The sequence below is a fragment of the Acomys minous genome, assembly GCF_964271855.1.
Source record: "Acomys minous genome assembly, chromosome: 9".
In the NCBI taxonomy this organism is placed as follows: domain Eukaryota; kingdom Metazoa; phylum Chordata; class Mammalia; order Rodentia; family Muridae; genus Acomys; species Acomys minous.
In genome coordinates, this window is record NC_140490.1 from 54,046,070 (window position 1) to 54,071,775 (window position 25,706).

At 40.9% G+C, this 25,706-nt stretch overlaps 1 protein-coding gene across 1 annotated transcript in view; it reads left to right on the forward strand.

The window, feature by feature from the left end:
* Positions 1-25,706, forward strand: part of LOC311605843 (uncharacterized protein) — a gene marked incomplete at both ends in the record, with an annotated part of 342,410 nt that overhangs the window by 122,385 nt on the left and 194,319 nt on the right. Inside the window, 3 exons of the mRNA XM_084796705.1 lie at positions 17,708-17,784; positions 22,741-22,861; positions 24,747-24,977. Of these exons, the coding sequence (XP_084652831.1) occupies positions 17,708-17,784; positions 22,741-22,861; positions 24,747-24,977 (429 nt within the window). The remainder of the gene's footprint in view (positions 1-17,707; positions 17,785-22,740; positions 22,862-24,746; positions 24,978-25,706) is intronic.

Below are 25,706 nucleotides of genomic sequence, written 5' to 3' on the forward strand. Positions count from 1 at the left end.
CCCAAGGCTCAGGGATCATGCAGCACTTTTAATCAAGCATGTATTCACATAAATTAATGTTAGTGCTCTGTTTTCCAGGATGATGTCATCACTCTTTTCTTCTCCAGCCTCAGTGAACCAGGACCTGGCAAGGCAAGGACGGTATAGGCTTGCCTTCTGAAGGGGAGACACTTCTACTTAGGAAACAGCTCTCAAAATTTCACCTCTAATAAGGATGCAGTTTAACCAGAAAAAAAAAAATAGAAAAGCACATCGGGATCAGCTTTTGTTTTATCCTTAGGTTAAACCACTGAAGACAGTTTACTTTATCGTTTTTTTTAAAAAAACAAGCAAGACAGAAGAGCTCTCTGCCACATGATAAAAACACAAGAAAATAAATCACCAAGCTATGACATAGTGTTCTTTCATGGGACTCTTACCCACTGTGCTCTAATTGTATACCCTTGATCAAAAGTTTGAGTCCTTGGTGGCTCAGTGCTCTTCCTTGTGCAGTAGTGGGACTTGGACTTGCATTTGTTCATCGTGACCAGGAGCACAGGTTTGGTGAGCCACAGTAAAGTGATTTAAGTAATTTGAAGAGCTATATAAAAGTAAATTATTACTATTTTCCTAATTAAGCCTCTGATTTGGGACATACATATCCTTTAGTGGAGCTGTTAGGTTGTTTGGGGTGACACATGAAAGAGAGCACACTGACTCTGGGGACTCAGAGAATCTGGATTCCAGTGGCTCTGATCCTGTTGTGTGACATGGGAGAAGCTGATTTCTCTTAAGTATGTAACTAGGCTTGGTGAGATGTCCAAAGTAAAACAAAATAATCAGAGAAATAACTCAGGGGTTTCAAGGAGTCTTAGATCATTATAAGCAAGTGACAAAGGGAAGTCTAGGAAGCAAAACATCCTAACTCCTCCGAATGAATGGCTAAGAATCTAACAAACAGTTGTTACTTAAGAAATTATAAATTTCACAGAAGGAAGAAATAAATACATGTTTGAAGCTGTAGATGCATGTAATTTTAATGGCTGTTTATTTTTGAAGAAGTTTATCATTTCTCAAACTCTGAACATAGCCAGCAAGGGACAAGTGTCCCAATATGGTGATAAGCTACCTAAGTCCAGTAGCTAGTTAGGAAAGCCTCATTCATTCATTCATTCATTCATTCAATTTCTTTTTCAACTTTTCTCATGTTAGTGGGTGAAGATACACAGTAATTTAAAATATTGCTATAAAAACAACAACAAAGCAAGATTAGCAGGGTCTTAAAGGTGATTTCAATGATGCATAATTGAATTAGACATAGATATTTATTACTTACCAATGTGATGAGCTACTTAGGTACTTTATGTTTTAATGTATTCATTGCTTATGGATAACTGTCCCCTCACAGCTAGGAAGCATCCTCAATCATGGTAGTGTAAATCACTTGCCTAAGGTCCTACAAGTAGCAATCTAGACCTCACAAGGAAGCAATGGACCTAACCTCAGGGAACCCCATGGAAGCAAGTGAAGAAACACATATCTACCCCTATGAAAGGAATTCATGTTGAGAGATAGCAGAGCCATAGGTTGTATGATATGTTCAAAACTCTACCTAGGGGGCTGGAGAGATGGCTCAGTGGTTAAGAGCGCCGCCTGCTCTTCCAGAGGGCCTGAGTTCAGTTCCCAGCAACTACATGGTGGCTCACAACCATCTATAATGTGATCTGATGCCTTCTTCTGCAGATAAAGCACTCATATGCAATAAATAAATAAATCTTAAAAAAAAACTCTGCCTAATGGAAACTTCAGCAGCTTAACCAATAAAGATTTATGCAGCAGAGAACCCCAGCAAATGTTAATGTATTGTCCCAGTTTCATTTCCAACTGCCTTAAAATATCAATTTATGGGGAAAAGGGTTTGTTTACCTCACAGTCCCAGGTTATAGTCCAGTGTAGCTGGGAAATCAAGGCATAGGGGCTTGAAGCTGCTGGTCACCTCCACAGGCAAGAGCTCTGCTGACTCTCCCCTTCTCGTGTAGCCCAGCTCATGGAATGGTCACACCCACTTTCAGGATGATCTTCCCATCTCAGTCACCCTAACTAGGAAAATCCCTCAAAGTTGGGTATCATTCCCACAGGCCAGCCTGGTCTAGACAATTCTCCAGGAGACTCTCTTTCCTGATGATTCTGTCAACCTGACAGTTAAAACTAGCCAATGTGTGTTTCAAGAAGATGATCATCAAATTCAATTAGTTGTTCCATAAATATAAATACAGATATCCCACCTTACATGACTCTGGGTTTCTAGTTAGAACTTAGGAGACACATTGAGAGCAGTAAGTATCCCAGTTTTGTTTGTAATACATCCCAACAGAGGTTTGGTGCATACTATACCAAGGGCATGTAAAGCTTCAGGAAATGTAAGAGTTGATAGGGTAGCAGACTACACCCAACAAATCATTTCTTGGCTATTGATAATTATTCTGCTCATTCAGAATAAATTAGTCTAAACCATCCTCTGTATCTGCTAAGAGAGTTAGTGCAAAGGGCCTTCCATATCTAGTGAAGTACAGTGCAGCTTGATGTGCAAACAACTTTTATGGACTGAGTCTATGGGTGGCTAGCTTCAGCCAACCACAATGTCTTTCAGCCCAGCCTAGTAAAATTGCTGTCATTTCAACCAGTCTCATTCTGAAGGCTGTCAAATGGCTCTCCATCAAGACAAATGCCAGGCACCATCAATCAGGTGATCGCTGTATTTTTTTTTCTTTTGTCTTTCTGGAGGGTAGGTAAAAAACAATCTACCCTGACTTGAGAGTGGGTGAGCTGTCCCTACCCCTCAATGGCTGCACCACCTGGGAGAGTGGGCCTACTGCCTGGACTGGGCAGCACAGTGGAGTTGGCTCTGGAGGTGTAGGTGCAGGTGAGCTGCCCCAGGGCATGACAGCAGGAGAGCTGACCCTGCCTGCCTCCCGCCCATGGCAGTACTGGATGGCCTAGTCAGAGCAGTGCTTGAGTGCTTGCCCTTGTGATGTGGATAAGGCAGATCTGGTGCACTGACCAGCTCAGCTACCACCCCGGCCTAGATCCAGGGCTCTGGGTTGGCTCACCCCCAAATCTATATCATCTGTGAGTGGTTAGGACATGTGAAAGGGCCAATCCTGCTGATCCAAAGCTGCAGGATCTCCACGACACAGGGAAACAACAGAATAAGTTGTTGGAAGAGTCCTGAAGAGGATCCAATATTGATGGTGTCACAGAAGCCAGAGATCTCAAGCCAGACCAATGACTAATTGTAATGAACATTTACAAGTGAAGATGTGTGTACAGAGGCATATACTGTGGGACATAATGTGACATAATATAACTTCCATGAAGAGATGTTTCTATTCTTTTGTTGTTCTTGTATTTGTGTGTGTGTGTGTGTGTGTGTATGTGTGTGTGTGTATGTGTGTGTAGGTGTGTGTGTGTATGTGTGTGTGTGTGTATGTGTGTGTGTGTGTGTGTGTATGTGTGTGTGTGTATGTGTGTGTGTGTGTGTATGTGTGTGTGTGTGTATGTGTGTGTGTGTGTATGTGTGTGTGTATGTGTGTGTATGTGTGTGTGTGTATGTGTGTGTGTATGTGTGTGTGTATGTGTGTGTGTGTGTGTGTGTGTGTGTGTGTGTGTGTGTGTGTGATTGCAAGGGCAAAGGGTGGATATGAGGGATGGGGAGATGAGCATGACTGGGGTGCATCATGTGAAACTCACAAAGAATCAATTAAAAGGGTTTTTTGGGTTTTTTTTTTTTGTTGTTGTTTTTTAAAGAACCCATGTTCAATGTCTGGGAAAACCTATTAAACATGAGATGGAAACTAAAGATAGTTGGTCAATTTTCTGGAATCCCAACTATGCAGAGGCTTGACAGATATTTTATTTTTATAATATTGCTGGTGAAAACCAGAATTAGACACAAAGAACCTAGGTTGAGATGAAAACAGAATAGAGGTACAGAAGACTGAAATTTCGGAGCTGGAGAAATAACTACCGCGTTCACACCAGGTTATTGCTTTATGAACACATGCCCCCTGCGACCACTGATTGCTTCCTTGCCACAAAGCCAAGTGGAATCATGAATGGCCTCCTTGGGGCCACTTTTCTTGTGTTTATTTGGAGTTTATATTCCAAATTTCTGAGCACTCGGTGACCTGACAAGCATACAGATATTGGATTCCTAAATGAGTGAATAACAAATATTGTTAGGTTATTAACTCACATGTGATTTTTTTTTTGGATTGCCTTTTGAACTGCATGCACTTCCATCTGGTGATTATCATGGCTCGGATGCTCCATACCTGAAGTCCTCTCTGAGAATGAACTTGAGACTGTTCTGCTTTTCTCATTCTGCATCACAGGTCCCAGCTGTTGGGGGAGGGGAAACTCAGCCTTTTGAGTACAAAGTTTAGTGGCGGAGGGGTGGGCTCCTAAAAAAAAATGTATTTAGGTACAAAGTACCTATGCTAACACCCAACACACACACACACACACACACACACACACACACACACAATTTTGGGTTTGCTTTTGTGGAGTGTGTCCACTTTTCTTGCTTTTCTCTTCCTTCCTTGTCTTTGAGAGTGCCGTTTCATTTCTTCTTTTGGTGTGTATGACCATTACCGACTCCCCATAGCAGCTGCACGCTTGGACCACTACTGCTCTTGTTCACACAGCGTTCTGGGTTCTCCATTGTGAGTTTAGCTTGGTTGTTGGTTCTTGCTGTCAGCACCATGATGCTTAAATTGCTGTCTGTAACAGGATTCGAGGTGAAGTGTCTGCAGTGTTGCTCTTTCTGCCGAGGAGTTCTGCATCTACTCCAGGTCTTCTTGTGCTTCTGTTTTGCAATGTGAAGCTTCTTTGCTGAATTTCCACCTCTTTGCCCCCTCTCTTAATGAGACCGTGAGACGAAGCCATTCCTTACTTATGTGGACCCGTCGTCTTCCTTCATTTCCAGTAGTGCTTGCTTTGTGAAACTAGGAGGCCCAGTATTCTGTGCATAATATTCACAAGTGATACGTACACCTTCTTGATGGCTTGTCCCCTTTAAGTCAGGCGTAGTAACCTTCTTTATCTCTTCTGGCTAATTTTGGCCTGCAGTCTATTTTGTCAGATATAAGAATAACTTGTTTGGGAGATTGATTTGCTTGTTATATTGACTTCCATCCTTTTATTTTCAGTTTCAGTCTCTTCCCCCATTCCCTCCCTTCAATTCCTTTCCCATTGCCCCCTTACCGTTCCCTCCCAACTTCGTGTGTTGTTTCCTTTAACCCCACTGAGTCAGCTGAGCATCAGCATCAGCATCAGCATCAGCTTCAGCATCAGCAGCATTGGTGCAGGTCCACCGGGACATGGCCAGCCTCACAGGGGCCATGTTCTTAAAGAGAATGGCCCTCCCAGGGACAATCCATTGCCAAAAACTCCTAAGCTAGAGGTATGGCTGCCTGCTCACCTTCCGCCTCCATTTCCAGGATTCTGTCTGCCTTAATCTTGTATATGCTGTTACAAGCGCCGAGTTCGTGTGTGCAGCTGCCCCACTGTGTCCACAACACACTGTTTTTGTTGTAGTCCTCCACCCTCTAGCTCTTCCAATCGTCCTACTGCCTCTGATCAGGTTATCCCTGCGGGGTGTATGTGTGATGGACAAGACGCATTTAGGGCTAGATTCTTAGAGACCTCTTGTTTTTTCCATGCATGCTAGTTGTGGGCTTGTGTGTCAGTTACCGTGTATGGCTAAAAGAAGCTTCTCAGATAAAGACTGAGAGATACACTAGCCTAAGAGTAAAATAAGAAGCCATTAAGAGTCGGTTTAATAATAAGCCACTTAGCAGACTGCCAGTAGGGTCTCCCCTAGGGCCTATGACCTAGTCACAGGTCCTTGACTCCAGTGGCATGCAGTGGCAACAACATGAGTTCTCTCTTATAGAGCAGGCTCCAAGCCCAGTCAAAATGTGTTTTGCTCTTCTCTTCACATTATTGCTATAATTGTGCCAGCAGGCCTACCCTGCCAGGCTGGTTGCCGTTAGAGCTCACAGGCTCCTCAGGCGAGGAACACTGATGATTACTTTTCTCCTCCTGTAGCATACAGCGCGCCCGTCGGCACCACGAAAGCTAGCCAGTAGGGATGGACTTCTGGGCCAGGGCCAGCTTAACTTTTCCTTGTTCTATGACTTAAGTGTGGGGTGTCTTTAGCAATAGAGTCTCAACATAAAATTTTAGGGGTGACCAAAAACGAATGGCAACAGCCTGTAATGTCTGGAAGCCTATGAGATCCCACAGACCAACAACTCCACAAATGGTTATCCATTCTGGCTCTGGGCTTTTAAAATGTGACAACCTGTGGTGACTAGAAGGGGCACTATTTTAAGGTAATTTCATCCAAGCCTTTTTGCTGTAAGTGTGTGTATGCATATGTTTTAGGAAGCTTCTAGAGTTACTCCTCTCCCTTGCTTTCCCATCCTCCACCCATTCAATCCTTCCTGCTACACACTTCTCTGTTGCCTCCTTCCACAAGCTGAGCTTCACCTTCCCTCCTTTCTCCTGAAAGCGCTTTCCCTGACACTGTGTGCTCCAAGGGTCTCACTCTGTTTCCCTAGCTGGCTGGTATGGAAACTGACTAAGCAGAATGGTCTGGCCTAGGACTCACAGACCCCTGTCTGCCTCTGCATCTCCGGTGTGAGTCCTGGGATTAAAGGCAAGTCGTATCATGCCTGTAAATGTCATGTTTCTGACTTTCTCAATGATGGGTGTTTTTTTTTTTTTAATAGTCAGTAAGTAGTTAGACTCGGATATGTTTGCCTTTGCACATGAGCTGCACATTCCCATACAGCTAGAGTGTATGTGGGTGTGGGGTGTGCACGTGCCGAGGAACCTGTGCGTGTTCCAGAGGACAAGTGTAGGAGGTGCCTCTCTCTTTTCGCCTATGCAGGTTCTGGCATGGAACCAGACTGTCAGGATGGTGGCCAGTACTGTACCTACTAAACCTAGAGAGGGACTCTACCTGCCCTCTCGTGAGAACTTTCAACAGATGTAATTTTGCCGTTTTTTGCCTACAGTGTGTTGTGGAGAAGTTTCTGTTTGGTCTTGCATATTTGACATTTTACCTTTTTTGTGCTTGAATGACCATTCCCTCACCCCTAGATTTGTCATTCCCCCCTACATTTTCACTGAGTAAAGGTTTTCTATATCTTCCGCTTTTATCTCTACCCCTTTGTCCCATGCTTTCTCAGGTTGGCCTCTTAATCATGGCCCAGAATTTCTGGAAGAGGTGGCTGTGCTTATTTACTTATGTTTCTTTATCGATATATTCATGTTAAATATTGTTTAAGCGTGAACATTTGTTTCATTTCTGAATAATGCAAATGTTTATTATGCAAATGTTTGCCAAGTATCTCTTTCTAATAGATGGTTTCTGGATCTACTGGGTGACGTGCACCAGATTTAAGCTTCTTATAAATATTGTCCATGCTTCTTCGTTCCGGTTTCTCTTGGCTTCAATCCATTCCCCATTTGTTTTCTCTTTTATATCTCTCATCACTTAATTTCATAATCAAAAGCTTGAACTATTTTCTCACAGTTGTTCACTGCCCAGGTAATTTTTGTTGTCCTTTTATTTTGTTGTTGTCCTGTAGGCACTCCACCAACAAACTATGTATTTCCAATCTTCAAGTAATTAGTTTTCTAATTATTCATAATAGAACCATGGAGTCAACTTGAGCTGAATAGTAAGTAAGCAGCTGACAAAAACCTGAGTATCATGACATATGTCACCTCAGATAATTCATCTAATTTCCTAGAGAGCAGCATTCTAATCAATAAGAGGGATATTATCCATCCACATTATATAGGACATCAAGTCTAATAAAATATGAAACTAATAAAATATAAAACTATTAGTTATTAAGCTATATAATAACTAAGTATCAGTATTAGTTAGGGAATTCCTGGTTAGGTACCATCTTCTACCTATTTTCAGCATTTGATATTATATTACATTATGTTATTAGTCACATCAATTTTGTGACTGTGCCTTAGTCATACTTTTCTTATATACAATAACTTTTTTCATTACCTATATAATAGGTACATACATATATGATAAACTAATGCAAAAGAAGAACAATTTATTAAATGCTTAAAATGAAAAATGACTCTCTGTAAAATCAAAGCATCGAACGGCTATGTGGTAGGGGTAGATGTGCCATCACTTTTTCTTTTTTTCTTTTTTTCTTTATTTTTAATTTAATTTTTTTTTTGCCCTCACTGTTTCTTAAAGAGATTCTCATCTATTTGTTTCAGTCATCAGAGGATCCTTCTAGAGTTTTATTTGGCTCTCTGAAATAACTTATAAAATACCTATATGTGTTTTTTGGAGGAACCTGTACTGATTCCTCTGTTGGTATTGACTTGTGTTTGTAATTCCATTATTGTATGAGAAGTCCCTGACCTGAATCTTCCTGATGGGTCTTGGTCTATAAAAAAACTTTAAAGTTGTTTATATACATACGGTGGGTTATAAATGTGCTTATCCATAACAAATATCCACATTTATTATTAGAATAGACATATGAAGTATTCCTTAAGGTGAATAATTTGAGTATAATGGGGATACATACATAGTGACAAAATTAATAACTTCTATGTGTGACCATTTCCATGTATGTGATGCTTTCAGAGCAAAATTTAATAAATGTTAAGAAAGCTCGCTTATACATTTTCCTCATTTTTACATTTTTTTAGTGGGAAAACACCTATAAATTGTCTTTTGTGTGTACTGTTGTCATCACTCTGCTACCCCTAAGAGGAAATCTGCATAGCCAACATTGACCACTTGCGATGAGAAAGGAAAAGCCTGTGAGATGCAGTGAATAATTCACATTTTAGAATTGTCAGTTAAAATCATACCTTAAATGGAAAACAATTTGTAAAGAACCAGAACTCTTAAATCTTTGGCATCTTTTTCTAGTTTAGGTAAGGAAGGGACCAATCCTGGTTACAACCCCCACACCCCCACCCCTGCAGTAGTGAGCAGGACTTTACAGCTTTGCTAGGGTAATGAAACTTGTTATACAATCCTGGTGACCTCTGTGATGACTTTTCTCTCTAGTTTTCCATTCACTTTGAAGAAAGGTAGCATCTGTCAACAAAATATGTTTGCAAAACATATATTCAAGGTTCTTATTTTGTGAAATCTATGTTTTAAAATTGTATGTAATGTTCTAGAAAGAGCACGGTGGAGCATGCTTGTAATCCCAGCATTGTGGAACTGAGGCGGAAGTTATCCCACGCTACAATGAGATAGCCTTTCTCAAATAAAAATGAAATAGAAACACAGGCAGTTATTCCAAACATATAAGCAGGTTCTGAGCTGCAGGGATTTCCTCTGGCGAGCCAGTTTAGAACTGAGAAGTGACGCAGTATAGCCATATTGGTGAAATATACAGAGGGAAGAAAATTTGACCAGAGCAAAGATGCTGAACTGCAGTGAGGACTGTGATACAAAGGTATGTGACCCCTGACTGAATATTACAAGCTAAAACACTCTACCTTATTTTTTTTTTTTAAATATATTCCCAAATGTTAAGCTGAAAATAAACCATTTATATTCCTCTGCCTGGTTCCCATTTCCCCTAACTGGTTCTGCTGCCGGCCTGTGATGGAGGTCCCTGTAGCTGCTTAATAAGAAACTCCTGGGTATTTTTAGAGGAGGAGGAACTCGTGACTGGCTGTTAGATTTGTTAAAAAAAAAAAAAAAAGCATGGAGAGTAAATCCAAAAGATTATCCATTGTTTTGCATAAGAATCCAACCCAAATAACATCAACATAGTTAATAATATTCATACTCATTTTGTGTAATATTCAGTTTGTGCTCAAACTTCACGAATTGTCCCTTAAATACATTTCAGTACGTGCTTGTCAACAGGACCCAATCAGGAGCGTAGACTGCAGCTGCTCTTCTGTCCGGCCGGCTGGCCTGACATACTGACTGGATTAGCTGTGCCGCAGCCATCCCATAGACACACTTGACTACTGCTTCCTCCTGGAAGCAATTATTCATCTTTGAATATTTCATTTTGTTTTCCCTGATACCGTGTCTATAAAAAAAAAAAAAAGACAGGATATGTGGAGAAACAGTTTGGATGGCATTAGGTCATTGGTAGTTACATTATTTAGTTAAAAAGCAGAAAGCATGACTTTATGTTTAACATTAGAAACATATTTCCCCCTTTGGGGGTCTAAGCTATGTCCCATAAAGCAGTCATTAAAAAAAAAACTAGCTTAAAGATTCAATGCATCCTGGGAGTCTGCCGGGAATGCAGGTTTTGATGAGCTTATAATGCAGTGTGCTCATAGGTCCTTGGGATTCACACCTCTTTGTGCCACCACAAATTCTTATTATTTTGCACCTGATTGTACATTTCTGAGGACTGTATTGCATTTTCTATGTTTGTTGCACAGGCATTCTGTATGTACCGATAGAGCACGGCTGTGATTAGGGTGTTGTCTGACTGATATCCCAAAGGCTCACGTGTAGGATGATGGTTCTCCAGGTCCTGGGTAGTAACGAATCTCCGAGATATGAAACTGCTTCGGAAACAACTAGAGTACAGGGTACCACCCTCTGGGTGGGCGGATGTTGTCCCCTGGAGCAGGATTACCATAGTGGGAGCGGGTTGTTAGAAAGCCAATATGCCCTACTGCCGTGGACATTTCTGCACGTGGAGGCCACCCTTTCCTACCTTTCTGCCATGGAATACATAAAATAGAAGCCTTGCCAGAGGCCGAAGAGATTTTGGACTTTAGAATTCCAAAACTGTGGGTTAAACCAAACCTTTGAAAATAAGCATAACAATATTTTGTCACAGTAGCACAAAACAGAACAATAAAAATATCTTTTCTTGGTTTGGGGATGGGACCCTCATTAGTTCCAAGGAGAAGGAAGCATGGCATGAAAAAGCGAATTAAAAATAACTTGCATGGTATGGACTTACATATATTTCCTTATATATTTTAGTTAATTAATTTGGAATTTTTTATTTTTTATTTTAAGTAAAGGACAATAAACGTTAAGGCCAGGAAATAGGATTGTGGATCACATGTGCCAGGTAACTCATGTCATGATTTAAGTCCCTTGTGGAGGGTTTGTACGATTTATTTGCTTGTTCATTCCATCACATATTTTAAAAAAAGATGTTGAGCCTCTCATGTTAACTCTTCAATCTAAATTATTTTCTAAGAGCTGTTAGTTATGTAGCACAAAACATATATGCAATAATTAATCTTTCTTGTCAAATTGACTGGATTGAGAAATGCCCAGAAGATAATAAGCTCCTCTGGGCTGACACTCCATCCTCACCATAAACAGAAACCTTTGAGACTGTGAGTCCAAATAAACATTCCTTGTTATGATGTGGATGCTGTGTACCCAGGGCGGCAGAAAGTCTGGCAGGCTGGTAGGATGCGGATGCTGATGTTGTGTAACCACGATGACAAGAAGTCTGACCGGCCAGTTTTCTTGTTGTGGGATGGTTGCTGTGAGTGTCCCTGAAAACAATTCAAAAATATTTGCAGGTAGCTTGTGCAAAAAGTCTGAAAAGTTCAGAGATGAAGTGTAGAAAAGCTGTAGATGGCTACGACTTAAGCTCAGTGAGTAATTATGACAGGAGCTCAGAAGATTAGGAAACTGACGTGATTGACAATAAACCTGTGGTCTTCAGGTTCAGATGGTGATGAGTCCTTTATGGGAACTGCAATAAAGGATGTTTGTGTTCAATTGTAGCAAATAACTTATCTGTATTTTGTCCTTGCTTTGAGACTTTGCAAGATACTATTGATGCTGAGTGATGAACTAATAAATTTGGATGAGGCCTTTGCAAGGCAGTCCATCTTTACAATAACATCACTATTGCTATCTGTTTCTAGTCAGGTTTATAGTGCAAATTAGGAACAAAAAGCAAAGTAGGCTTCTTTACTTTGATCTGACAAGTTGGTACAATGTTTAGGCTACAAAAAAAAAAACCCAATCATATTTTTGTTTTGGTTTTGTATGTGATGCATGGGTGTATACATGTATGTGGAGAGAAAGAGAGAGGAGAGAGAGGGAGAGGAAGAGGGAGAAGAGAGAGAGAGAGAGAGAGAGAGAGAGAGAGAGAGAGAGAGAGAGAGAGCAGACAGACAGACAGAGAAGTCTGACTTTGACTGCTTTCCTCAATTACTCTCCACATTATTTTTTGAGACAAGGTTTCTCCTTGAACCTGGAACTCACGGATTCTGCTATCTTTGCCAACTAGCAATCCCTAGGGATCCTCTTGTGCCTGCACCTCCAGCACGTGGAGTACAGGAGCACAGCACTAAGTCTGGCTTTTGGTGGAGGTGTGGAGAATCCAATGGAGCATGGCTTCTGAACGGAATATGGTATTTCAAGGAAACTGAGTACTCCACACAGGGGTAAGAGGAAAGATTCTTGAGAAGCTCTCTGGAAGTATATAGACCCTAGCCCATAGGCACAGGGTTTGAAATGGCAAACTTACTTGAAAGACGTTCTCTTGAGAGGGTGTCTCTGGATTCTTCTTACACAAGGCTGCCTAGTTAATTTACTACTCAAATTTATTTTGCTATGCTAAGCCATGTAGACCCTTGGAGACCACTGCAGTTGTGGTTCAAGGGAGCCTAATTACTGCTAATGCTGCATACAGGCCTTGATACCACCCACCTGCTGGTTTTGCAGGTTTTTAGGTTATGTTTGCATTATGGGATGGATGAAACACTTGAAGATGTGCTTGGGTCTCAAGTTGGCTAGAGGTGGGGTTGTGATGGTTCTCACACAAGTCCACTTGTTATAGGCTGCACCGGCTTGTTTTGTGTGTCAATTTGACACAAGCTAGAGTCATCAGAGAGGAAGGAGCCTCAGTTGAGGAAATGTTTCTATAAGATCAAGCTGTAAGGAATTTTCTCGATCAGTGACCAATAGGGGAGGGCCCAGCCCATTGTGGGTGGTGTTATCTCTGGGTTGGTAGGTCTGAGTTCTATAAGAAATCAGGCCAAGCAGGGCATGTGGAGAGCAAGCCAATAAGCAGCATCCCTGTGTAACCTCTGCATCAGCTCCTGTTTCCCGTTTCCTGCCCTGCTAGAGTTCCTGTCCTGACATTTGATGATGAACAAGCAATTGGAAGTGTAAGCCAAATAAACCCTTTCCTCCTCAACTTGCTTTTTAGTCATAATGTTTCATAGCAGTAATAGAAACTCTAACTAAGACACAGCCATGAAAGCTGACACCAAATGGGAAATTGTATCTGTGAAAAGTTACACAAAGTAACAAGTTGGCAATCTTGATTGAATTGAGGAACCTAGGAGACCAGTAACATGCCTCTCCCTCCCTCCCTCTCTCCCTCCCTCCCTCTCTCCCTCCCCCGCCTCCCTCTCTCTCTCTCTCTCTCTCTCTCTCTCTCTCTCTCTCTCTCTCTCTCTCTCCCTCTCCCTCTCCCTCTCCCTCTCCCTCTCCCTCTCCCTCTCCCTCTCCCTCTCCCTCTCCCTCTCCCTCTCTCTCTCTCTCTCTCTCTCTCTCTCTCTCTGTATGTGTGTGTGTTTGTGTGTGTTGTAAGGATTAAAGGTGAGTAAATATGCACTTAATGTGGGTGCCACAATCCCCTAGGATGCTCTCTTGGATTGAATAAAGAATGAGGAAAGCAGTCAGCACACGTGCATGCCTTCTGCTTTCTGGCTTCCGTGATTGATAATTACTCTGCTTTACCTCACTCTTCTGCTGTGTATTGAAATCTCTTGAAGAGTGAGGCAAATTAAAAGCTACCCCCACATTACTTTTAAAAAATGTTTTATTTTTTAGTTTTTCGAGACAGGGTGTCTCTGTTTAGTCTTGGCTGTCCTGAACTCACTTTATAGACCATGCTGGCCTCGAACTCAAAGCGATCCACCTGCCTCTGCCTCCCCAGTGCTAGGATTAAAGGTGTGTGCCATCATGTGCAGCCACATTACTTTAAAAAGAAAAAAAAACTTAAGTTGTTTCACAGTGATGGGAAATATAACACATTTAAATTTTTTATCATTTTATTTTATTTTTCCCTTTTATTGAAAATAGATTCCCCCCTCATATAGTATATTCCACTTACAGACTTCCCTCCCTTTACTCCTAGGCTCCAGCACCCCCTTATGTGCCCCCCACCCCTGCCCGGTCCCGTGTCTGTCACTTTGTCCAACTGGATCCCCTCCTTTTCTGTCTGTCATCAGGAAGCAACAGCCTTCCAAGAGACAACAACAAAACATAACAAAATAAAATATAATAAGATACTAACAAAAGTCCTCGTATCAAAGTTGGATGAGGCAACCTGACAGTATGAAAAGAGCCAAGAAAAGGCACAAAAATCAGAGAGCCACTTGTTTACACACTCAGGAGTCCTATAAACGTACTGACTTGTGTCTGCCTTGTGCATGCTGCTTCAGCCTCTGTGAGGTCACATGAGTTGATTTGGGGGTACTTGTTCTCCTGGTGTCCTCTCTGGCTCTTACACTGTTTCTACCTTCTCTTCTGCAGGGTTCCCTGACCTCTGAGGGGAAGGATTTGATAGAGGCATCCCATTTAGAGCTGACTCTTCCAATGTTTTCTAACTCTGTGTAATGTCTGGCGATGGGTCTCTATATTTATTCCCAACTGCAGCAGGAGGAAGCTTCTCTGATGATGGTTTAACGAGGCCCTGATCTATGAGCACAGGAGAATATCATTAAGAGTCATTTGATCACTATTTTTTTTAAGACCAGAAGTATTTGGTTTTACCCTACACAAAGAAGTAGAAGCAATGCTGAGAGTGGGAGACATAGTCTTATCCAGGAGAACTCACAAATTGCTTATCTAATACCAAATATTAACCCTGAAAGCATACATATAGACAACATTATATAGATCAGGCAGATTGTACTTATATGTTTAGAAATGTATATGCATACAATGTATATGTATGTGTGTATATCTATATTATATAATAACAATTAATGAAAAAAAAGGCCAGGAATTTGAAAGTGTGCAAGGAAGAGTATATGAGAAAGTCTAGAAGCAGCAAAGGAAAGAGGAAAATGATATAATTATAATCTCAGAAAATAAAAAAATTAAGAATAATATTTTATTATTTCTCATTATTTAAAATGTTAGCTTTGGATTTAAACTCAATGGAATTCATTTCAATCATCAGAGTAGAGTTATTTATTATACCACACATACACATATAGACAGCATAAGCAAGAATAATACATATGCATGATTGATAAATGAAGCTTTAACATGTCAACATTATTGGCTGCTATATACTTAAATATGTATAATTCTTTGGGGGAAAATTAAAATGCTTAAATGGCCAGGTAAAATATTTTATGTAAAATTGGTGGCATAACTCATGTAAATGTTTATATTATATGAAGAAATTAAAGATTTGACAGTGAACTCAAAGGGCATTTTAATATTTAATAATTTAATTTTGTTACAGATACATGAGCTTTTAGTGTACAGATGAGTTTTTGTATAGACCTTGAATATATGTGTGTGTGTGTGTGTATTGTATACGCGAATGTCTTTATGAATGATCCTTAGGTTTTTGGGGTTTTTTTTTGTTTCTTTTTTACTAACAATTTATAGACCTCTGAATTTCCTATTCTTTTTCAATGGATATGTGTCTACCCTTGTGGTTTTTGTTAACATTTTTGTTGTGATTATATGAAATAATGGGTTTCATGATGATCTTTCCATACATATATTACCACTGGACCTGAATCGTCCATAACTTCATCTCCTGCTCAGGTGTAACAGGAAAAGCTGTGTGTAAGATTCCTTTCAGTCTTCAGTCTCAGGCAACCCTGGTGGTCTTAGACTGCATCGTACTAGGATCATGGGTAATGACTCTAATCAGGTGTTGCTTCTAAGGCTGGAACATGATTATCACAAACCCCAAATCCCTTGGGCCCTCAAAGATGAACCTTGAACTTTGAGGAGAGCCCCAGTGAAGACCTGAATTATCTCCAGAAATATGTGACAAGAATCCTCATGGTCTTTCAGACCATGAGGTGAAGCCTTCCTGTGTGAGAAGCAGAACAAAATCTCATTGCAAAAAATGGAGTAAATAAAATCTTCCTGAAAGTGTGTCAGAGAGACCAGCAGCCATCTGCCTGCTGTAGTTCTTAAGAAAATAGAGACAGTACCTAGTAGATGGATGATGGAGAGTAAGGAGATTCCAAACCTGAGGGCTGTGCATGCCACCTGATAAAGTCCTGCTGCTTCTCTTAGGAAAATGTGACCGGACGGAGATAAACTCAAGGTGGGAGTCAAGAGAGAAAGAAGTCTTGAAGGCTGACAAACAGTCAGCCTCTCATAAAACAAGTAACACTGAAATGGCTCCCGAGCGAATGAAGACTGTGGCTCAGGAAGTCAAGAGGGTCAGCACTGAAGCTTTTCTTAGGACCTCAGAAGTGTCAGAAGCAAAGACAGAGAGAAGGGTTTATGAAAAGGAACACACACACACACACACACACACACACACACACACACACACACACCTGGGTGCCCAGGTCCTCTCAGTAACACAATACTGGATTTCTAGAGAGTTGAATGTATCACACTTGTTGTCATGGAAATCTGAGACACTAGATGTTTCATTTTTGCCAATTGTCAATAAGTCCACAAAAGACTCAAAAAGCCAAGAAACTTCCGCTGTCAACTAAAAGGACCAAAAGGAGCATCTGATGGGGATAGCCCAGGCTTCTTAGGTTCTCCAGCAGGAAGCAGGCCAAGTGACAGAGATATGCTATTTCATAAAAAACAAATGGAAATACCAGGAGAAAGCTCATGAACACATGCAATTAATATGTATCGAGAGATATAAGAAATTAGTGGATTAAAGAAACTAAAAAAAAAAAAAAAAAAAAAGAAGGAAAATTCAAAGGATGGAACCTGGAGTTTAGCGGGTAAAGGCTCAGAGCCACTGGGATGCATTTTCAGACCTTGAGACTTCATCAAAGAACATGCAAGATTTTCTGATCTGAGTTTCATGGCCACAGGCGCCTGTGATCCCAGCCAACTATGCAGCCCTGTGTCCAGCTGTCCCTTCCCCCTCATAGAGTGTGCCCATGTGAGTCACTATTATTGTATCTGCAGAGATATTAATAGGCTGATCTTTATGGTGTAATAATCCTTTCTCTTTTTACTTCAGAAATGAGCACATGGCTAGGCTGCTGCAGTATCTGTGCTGTTTTATACTGTTAGCCATGTGTCCACGTCCATGCTGTAAAACCATATAACGCTATGTTAGGGGAGGGTGCAAGGTGTGAAAAGGAGAAAAGAGTGGATATGTGCATGGAATATGATTGAGTTGGGGTTGGGGTTGGGGCTTGGTTAGTAAGAACTAGAAATAGTTAAGGTAATCAGTGTTAGTTTTCATCCATTGTCTGTCCTCTTCTGGCTATGCCATCTATTGCTATCTGTACCTTCCTGGGCAGCAATTATGTGAGTAAGGAAAGTCAGGTTTCATGAAGTTTCAGGTCGCTGAGGTAGAATCCTATTGTTCTTATTTGTCTTGGGGACTCATAACTTTGGGGGGTTAGCAGGTTCTTGTCTTAGAGAGTCTAGTTGCTCCATTGATACTTCAAGTGTGTGCTGAATTTATAAATTTTGCTTTTATTTTTACCTTCTTCCATGCAGGATTTGAAGTTTGAAAGAAAAAGATTCAGCCAGGACATTTCCATGTCGTGTTTGAAGAAGGATAAAGCCTTTGGGAAGTATGTTCCTTAATGTTAAGAGTTTGTGCACGGTGTGTGTGTGTGTGTGTGTGTGTGTGTGTTCCTATGAGTTAAGTATGGATGGATTGCAGGTAATAGGCACCCCTGTATAGTTGTGTTGATTCACTTATAGGCCTTTTGGGAACTGTCCCCATATCATCCTAGGGACACAGTTCAGTACCCATAGTTCATAGGATTGATATTCTTAATTTTCAAGATGTTAGAGGACAGACATTCTAGCCTTGCTGGTATAACTTGGAGCCATGCTTGATTGATCTCTCAAATTATATTGAGATTCTTAGGCCAGTATAGGCATGTCCAAGGTGTGGGCACAGCAGTCCCTTTACCCCACCACAGCCAGAGCGGGCATGTGTTAGGAGTCAGCTTTCAGCTGGGACAGTCTCATTTGAAACATTAGCGGTTACCCATCCTGTGTGTCCTTGAACCAAGGCTGTCAGGATACTTCAGCATCAGCATCACTTGCCTGTCAGTGAGGCAGGGATGACAACACTCCATTGGCTATCCTGGGGGATGATTGAGGTAAGAAGTCAAGTACGTCCGAAAGAGTTTCTCTGAGCGCGCTGACCACTCAATGCTACATCATACTGAGAACATCAGTGGTTCTCAGCAAGGATCAATGTCACCCCCCAGGGAACATTTGGCAACATGTAGTGACATTTTGGTTATGGAAGCTGGCATTCGGTAGGCTTTCTAGGAGTATTCTGTGGGCAGAGGGCAGGATCCCACTAAATAGCCTTGCAGTGCACAGAGTAGCCTCCATAACGAAGGATTACCTGGTTTAAAAAAAATGTCAGTGATGTTGGAGCTGCGAAGTCTGCTGTGCAAGCATGCTGCCTCTTTACTACCACCTCCCTTGGCATGTGTTCAGACTGTACTGCAGATAGGGTAACCACCAGAGTGGGTGCCATCTCCCTGTGAAGAATACGTAGCATCTGAGACACTTGCCACACAGTTAGGATTATATATCACTAAGGTGTCATTTCTATGCTCAACTAGAGACCAGTAGAACATGGAATAACATCCCTTCCATGCCCAATGTTTCTAATGATAGGACTGTGTACTTATGGAAATTGCCAGGGAAGTTTATAAGACTTTACATGTCAGAGAGCTAATTCCAGGCTAACGTGTAACAGCAAAAATAGAGACTAACTTAAATAGCTAACAATAAGGGGCCATTTAAATAAATTATGGTAGGTAGAATTAAATACTAGAGACACCTAAAAAAATCTAACAGTAGCAACTAGAAAAGTATGGGAGTAATGTACAAAGCAGAAAACAAAAGTTAAAAATAATATTTATAGCATCAGTTTCACTTTGTATTAAAAATAAATAATTTGTCTATCTAGTCCTGAAGCATAGAAGTCAGTATTTTACAAAAGTTATTTCTAGTCTGTAGACTGGTGGGAACGTTTTGACAATACACAACTGATCACGTAGATAGCCAGCGTTTTACAACTGTAGTGTGCACATATTCACAACTCAACCAACCTTTGATAGGAAGTGTTTGTAGGAGCTGGAATGATGGCTCAGTGGTAAAAAGCAAATACTGCTCTTTCAGAGAAGGCTTAGGTTTAGTCCCCGGAAGCCACACTGGGTGGCTCAAAATCACCTGTGCCTCAGCTTTAGGCCAGTGGTTCTCAGCCTTCCAAAGGCAGCATCCCTTTAATACAGTCCCTCATGTTGTGGTGACCCCCAACCATAAAATTATCTTTATTGCTATCTCATAACCATAATCTTGCTAGTTATGAATCATAATGTAAATATCAGATATGCAAAACATCTGTGAAAGTTTTGTTTGACCCCACCCCCCCCCCCCAACAACAAGGCCACAACTCACAGATCGAGAACCACTGCTTTGACATGCTCTTGTGGGCTGTGGGGACACTGAACTCACATGTACACACACACACACACAGAGTTTAAAATGAAATAAATCTTAATGAAAAGAAACTATTCATTAAGAAAATAAACCCAACATATACACTGAAGACATACACCTGTTTCCCCCTTGTCACTTTTCTAAACAACACAGCACACAGGCCATTTGTATAGAATTGGCATTATAGTCAGTATTGAAAGTCAGGTAGTAATGATTTCACCTATAAGGAAGCCTGTGTGTGTACGCTCTATGCCGATACCACATGATTCTGATTGACCACCTCCCCTTGGTGGGGAGGCCTGATGGTACTCAAAGAAAGAATAAGCAGGCTACCAAGACGAGGCTTGATAGCCTATGACCATATAGTGGGGGAGGAGGTCCTCCTGGGTCATAGACCTTGTGGAAGGGAATAGGGAGAAAGTGGGAGGGAGGAATGGGAGAATACAAGTGATGGGATAACAATTGAGTTGTAGTCTGAATAAACTAAAAAAAAAAAAAAGACTCTTGAGCATCTCTGAGTTTCAGGATCTGGGGAGGTGGGCATCTCTTAGAAACTGTCTTCCAGTGTATATGGTGTATGGCTCTACCTTCATCATCATGAAGTTAATAATCCTTCATCAGAGGCTAAGACAAGGATCACGATATACCTTAGACCTTATCTCTGTTAGGGTTTTATTGCTGTGAAGAGACACCACAACACAGCAACTCTCATAAAGAGAACCATTTCACTGGGGGCTGGCTTACAGTTTCAGAGGCTTAGTCATTTTTTATCATGGAAGGAAGCATGGCACCACACAGGCAGACATTGTGCTGGTGAAGGAGCTGAGAGTTCTACATCCAGACTGAGAAGCAGCTGGAAGAGAGAGTGCTACCGGTTCTGGCTTGGGCTTCTGAAATCCTAAAGCCTACCTCCAGTGACACACTTCCTGCAAGAAGGCAACACCTACCCCAACAAGGCCATATTTTCCAATAGTGCCGCTTCCAATGAGCCTATGGGGGCCATTTTCTATGCAGACAGGATGTCATACCTGCTCCTAGCTTCTGACCTTGACCACAATTGCTTTCAACCACGTCTCTGTGTGCCTGCTCCCTTGTATTCACTTCTTTTTTAACTTTCAGGAAGATTTTAGAAAACCTTTAATTAGAAAAAAAAAAGCATGCTTCTTACCAGGGACCATATTTTCTTTTAGTGTTTTTCTTTCTGATGATGATAATAGTGAATATAGTGTCTAACTATTCAGATTAAAATTTTAGGATATTTCTGAGCACTTTGTAATTCTCACCAAGGGAACAAAGAAAGAAACTGAGGGAAGCCATCTCACTGTGGTTAATATAGGATGTTTGATGTTTACTAATGAAATCTGTTTACCTTCATAACTGTATAATAGGGCCATTAAAGACAATAGATACAGTAGTTTAAAAGTAATAAAATTTACAACAAAGTGTATTTAATTTGAAATTGAATTGCCAGCAAATGGTGTCCTAATGAACCCCTGTGTCAGTGCAGCTCTAACCACATTAAAAGAGATAATTTGTATAGCAGAAACTGAATCATCAGTGAGACCCCAAAAGGCTATTCCTTTGGTGGGGGTACAGTCATTGCCACAGATGGCCCCCGCTGATGGAATTAAGCTTAAATCAGGAGAAGTGGCAGAGAAGATCCTTCTTAATTCAAACGCGTTAGGGGAAAGTAGGAGGATGAAGTCAGGATCAGAGAAGCAAACAAACAAACAAACAAAAAAAGTCAACAAGGAAGAAGAGTCTTGAATAAAGGGAGTACTTACCAGTAGGAGGGCAAGTGCCTGGGGAGCATTTTAAGGAGAGAGATGGATCTTGATCTCTGGCCTCCCATGTATTAAAGACAGAAAATGCTTATGTCATCTTGGCCAACGGTCTATTTTAAAGAAATACTTTTTTCTCAAGGTTCCATGAACAATTTGTAAGATCAAAGAAGGATAGACAGGAAAAAATGGAATGACAAGAAATCTTATTAAATATAGATGGCCCTCGTTTCTGTGGTCTGTGCACCTATGCATTCAACCGCCCACAGATGGACAATGTAGGTAGATCTAAGATGGCTCTAGCCATCCTGAGCATGTATAGAATGTTTGCTCTGTTAGTATGCTATAGAAACAATGTAGTGTAGCAGCTACTTACGTATTTTTTTTCACTCATTAAGCATCCTATTAATAAACCATCTAAAGCAGTGATTCTCAACCTGTGGGTCTTGATCCCTTTAGGGGCCAAATGACCCTTTCACAGGGGCTCCCTAACATCATTGGAAAACAAACATATTTGCATTATGAATCACAACAGTAGCAAAATTACAGTTATGAAGTAGCAACAAAAACAGTTAAATGATTGGGGTTCTCCACAACATGAGGACCCGTATTAAAGGGTTGTAGCATTAGGAAGGTTGAAGACCACTGCTCTACAGATAATTTAGAGTATATGGTAAGACGCTGGACTGGAAAGATGGCTTGTAAAAAAACAGAGTTCACTTTCCACACCCACACGGGGTGACTCACAGTTACCTATCACTCAAGCTCCAAGGGGTCGGATGCCTTCTTTTGACCTCCAAGACGGTCTGAATTTGCAGGCATGTGTATGTGTGTGCATGTATGTGAAAACACAAAACTAATGAGATATTGAAAAACTATGGTATATGTGCATAGAATTTATGTATGTACTATCCCATGTTATATATGGGCATGGTCCTCTGTACATGCTGCTATTCAAGCAGAGTCCCAGAGTCTCTTCCTTTCAGAGGAGGCAAGATAACTATATTTGATTTCCTGGTTATTTCTGAAACAGTTGACATTTAAATTGTTGGGATCTCCTTACCTTATATAGCATGTCATATGTTTTATGGGGCCATACTTGAAAAACTCTGCTTTAATCACACACGACACCTGCAGTGTAGTGTTTATTTAATTCCTAGTTAACCCAAGAAAACACTCAGACTGTATTGTGAATCTGAAAGCAAGGCTTTTTCTTCATGTCTCCTTTTCAATATCTTTTCTTCTTTTTCTTCTCCCTTCTCATACCTGCTGCAGATCCCTGAGTCTGCCGTGCACTGCCGATGGGAATCCTTATACAAAGGGCTGCATCGCGGAGCAGTGCTCACTTCCAGAAGCGGCTAAAGAATCCGAAAGAGCAGAAAGAGCTTTCTGGAAGGTGAGTACTCTCTGGACCGGCAAAATGTCAGATGATGACCTCCGTTGTATGGCTGTCCTCACCTCTTCTGTTCTTCCTAAGGGGTTCTTGAGAGAAAGCAGGTCTTACTAAATGTTTCTGATGCTAAAATATAGGCCAAAAGCTGTCCATGGAAACGTCAGTGGCATTCCTCAGCACACGGTGCCTGTATGACCAGACTCAGTCTCAGCTGTACGCGGAGGTGGGCTTGCCACCAAGCGAATGACTCAGGCTTGAGATTTGATGAATCTTTAGTCCCCTCGTACTCCGCCTGACGTGCCCCTGACAGAGGTTGTAAATGCAAGAGAGATTGCGGTATAATTCCTCAGACTGGCATTTCTGCCCCCTAGTCACCATTCGATTATCTTCCAAATTGCTGTGTTTCAGAGAGATAAAGATTCTTTATGGCTTGCTGACTTGAAACAACCACAGGAGCCGGCACAGGGATGGCTAGGCGACCATGCATAGTAATTCTACTGGTAAATGACAAAAATCTTTGTTTGTATGACATTTCCAAAATTACTACAGAAGATGAATCCAAAACACAAAATGTCACATTTGGCATGCAAAACTATCACAATATATTTCAGTATAAAATTCATAGAGGCGTTTAATTTAGAATGTGTTTAATAACTCCGTCTGCCTGCATCAGTAATCCTGCCTTGAGGTCTAAAAAGATTGTCTTATTTATTCAGATGGTGTTAATTTTTAAAAAAAAATTTTTTTTGGAAACCAAAATATTAAGGTTAAGTCTTTGTTGTTAATTAAGATTTTCTAATTAAAGCAAAAATAATTGTTATTCTGATTAGTTTTTAAGTATGATTTGAATGGGAAACAAAAGAAATTGAACAACTTTCCTTGCTTACCTAATTCTGGAGGCATACTATCTGTATGGAAATAAACATTATCTTAAATAAATTCTAGGCAGGATTATGAAGTCCCTCTCCTGTCACCTGTAGATTAACCCGGTGGTGCCACTACCTTGGATAGAAGAGTAACATGTTTTTAAAAAAATGACACTATTTGTGATTAAAGCACCAAGTAACCAGTGAAGTTTTCAAGGTTGAATTATTCAGGGACTTGTGAGTGAATCTAGAAATAAAACTTAATGGCATCTGAATTCTCAACAATCCGGCTTTAGTGTTTACTTAATCTGAAATAATAGTTCACTGAAATCATTAGTTTATATAAACTTCTTGGCAATAATTGAACATGGAAATGGCCTGCTCCAGTCAACTGTGAATGAGCAATGAAATTTGAATGTTCCATGAAAATGTTTAGCCCTGTCTCAGTTACAGGCCGCAGGCTGAGACTCAGGCCTTGCTATTTCCCTGTCTCTTGTTGTGAGAGGGGTTCTCACTGGAAGCCTGTGGGGCAAGCTGACGTGAGGAGACTGTGTTCAGACGAAGTGGGTGTGAGTCCGACATGTTGTGCAGGTCACTTATCAATGTGGTTATTATTATTTATGATTGTCACCTTTCTTGTGCCATGTATGAGGCTTGTAGCTGAGGTTTTCCCATTCCCCAATATCTTAGCAGGCATGCTGTGTGGTTTTTAGAAGTGTTAGATTCCAGCTAATTCCATATTGCTATAATAGATTAATGGTTTCTGATGTCACAGCTTATTAACATACCACCCTTAAACACTAGTTAAACTTTCCCTCCCATCATCGGGGAGTTTGCTTTTTGACCTCTTAATTATACATTGTGGGCCCTTGTCTGTTATCATTGCTAATACCTGACAATTACAGGTTGAGTAAAAATAATTGTCTCCTTTTTTTTTTTTTACCCTCTGAAAAGCCCATTGTTGCTAATTGCTTGGTTTTACCCAGTTCCTGTGTAATTCAAGAACTCTGCCTTTTATGTAGGGTAAGCACTCTCAGTTGCCTCACCTACAAATACAGATCAGATGTATCAGGGGCCTCAAGGACAAGGCTCCCCAAGGCTCCTACCTCCTCAGAGTGTCTCTGCTCAGTCATCTGGGGAGTTGTGTCTCACGGTGGTGTCAAACTGAGCAGCTGAAGACAAGAACACGCCCAATTCATCATGGTGGCCACTTTTATGATGTGGGGCTATATTTCCACGAAAGCCTTTTTGTGGTAAGCTTGACCTTCTACGCACATATCCTACTTTGCATTTAAGTAGAGTCAGCTGTCACTGTCTGTATCTCATTCCTTTCTGTCCAGAATTAACACACTGTACTCAACACAGAGGATCTTGTTCATTTAATCTTCCATTCATTTACTCAACAAGTGTTCAATAAGCTCTCTGTGTATGTATGTATGTATACATATATATATATATATATATACATATATATATATGTTTCATCTATCTAATCTATCTATTCCAATCCCTATTGCAGATAAAGATATATTTAGTCTTATATTTTTTTATTTGTCACATGTGTAGTATAGGTTATTGATCTTCCTTTTTTCTGGGTTTCTCATCAGAAAACTCTGACACAATGAACTGCATGTGCCACATACATATGTGTGTAGGCAGCCAGGAATTGGAGGAACTGTACAGAAAAGTCACAAGTGATAGGTCCTACTGACTGTTCAAATACATTCTGGAAGGGAGAGTGCTGGGAGAAAATGTGGTGGGTGGGGCTAGAGGTAATCCCACAGGAAAGGAGGGCAGCAAGTTCAGAGCATGCACAATAGAAGCAGTGACTGCAGGATCAACTCTGCCTACAGCATCTGCACTGGACAAGTGGTGCCTTTCTGGCTAGGTAAAGTGGGAAGAGAGAAAAGAGAGTCCTAGAAGCCCAGTCCACGCTGCTGCACTAGGGGAGCTGACTGTTCACAACAGAACTGCTTTTTACC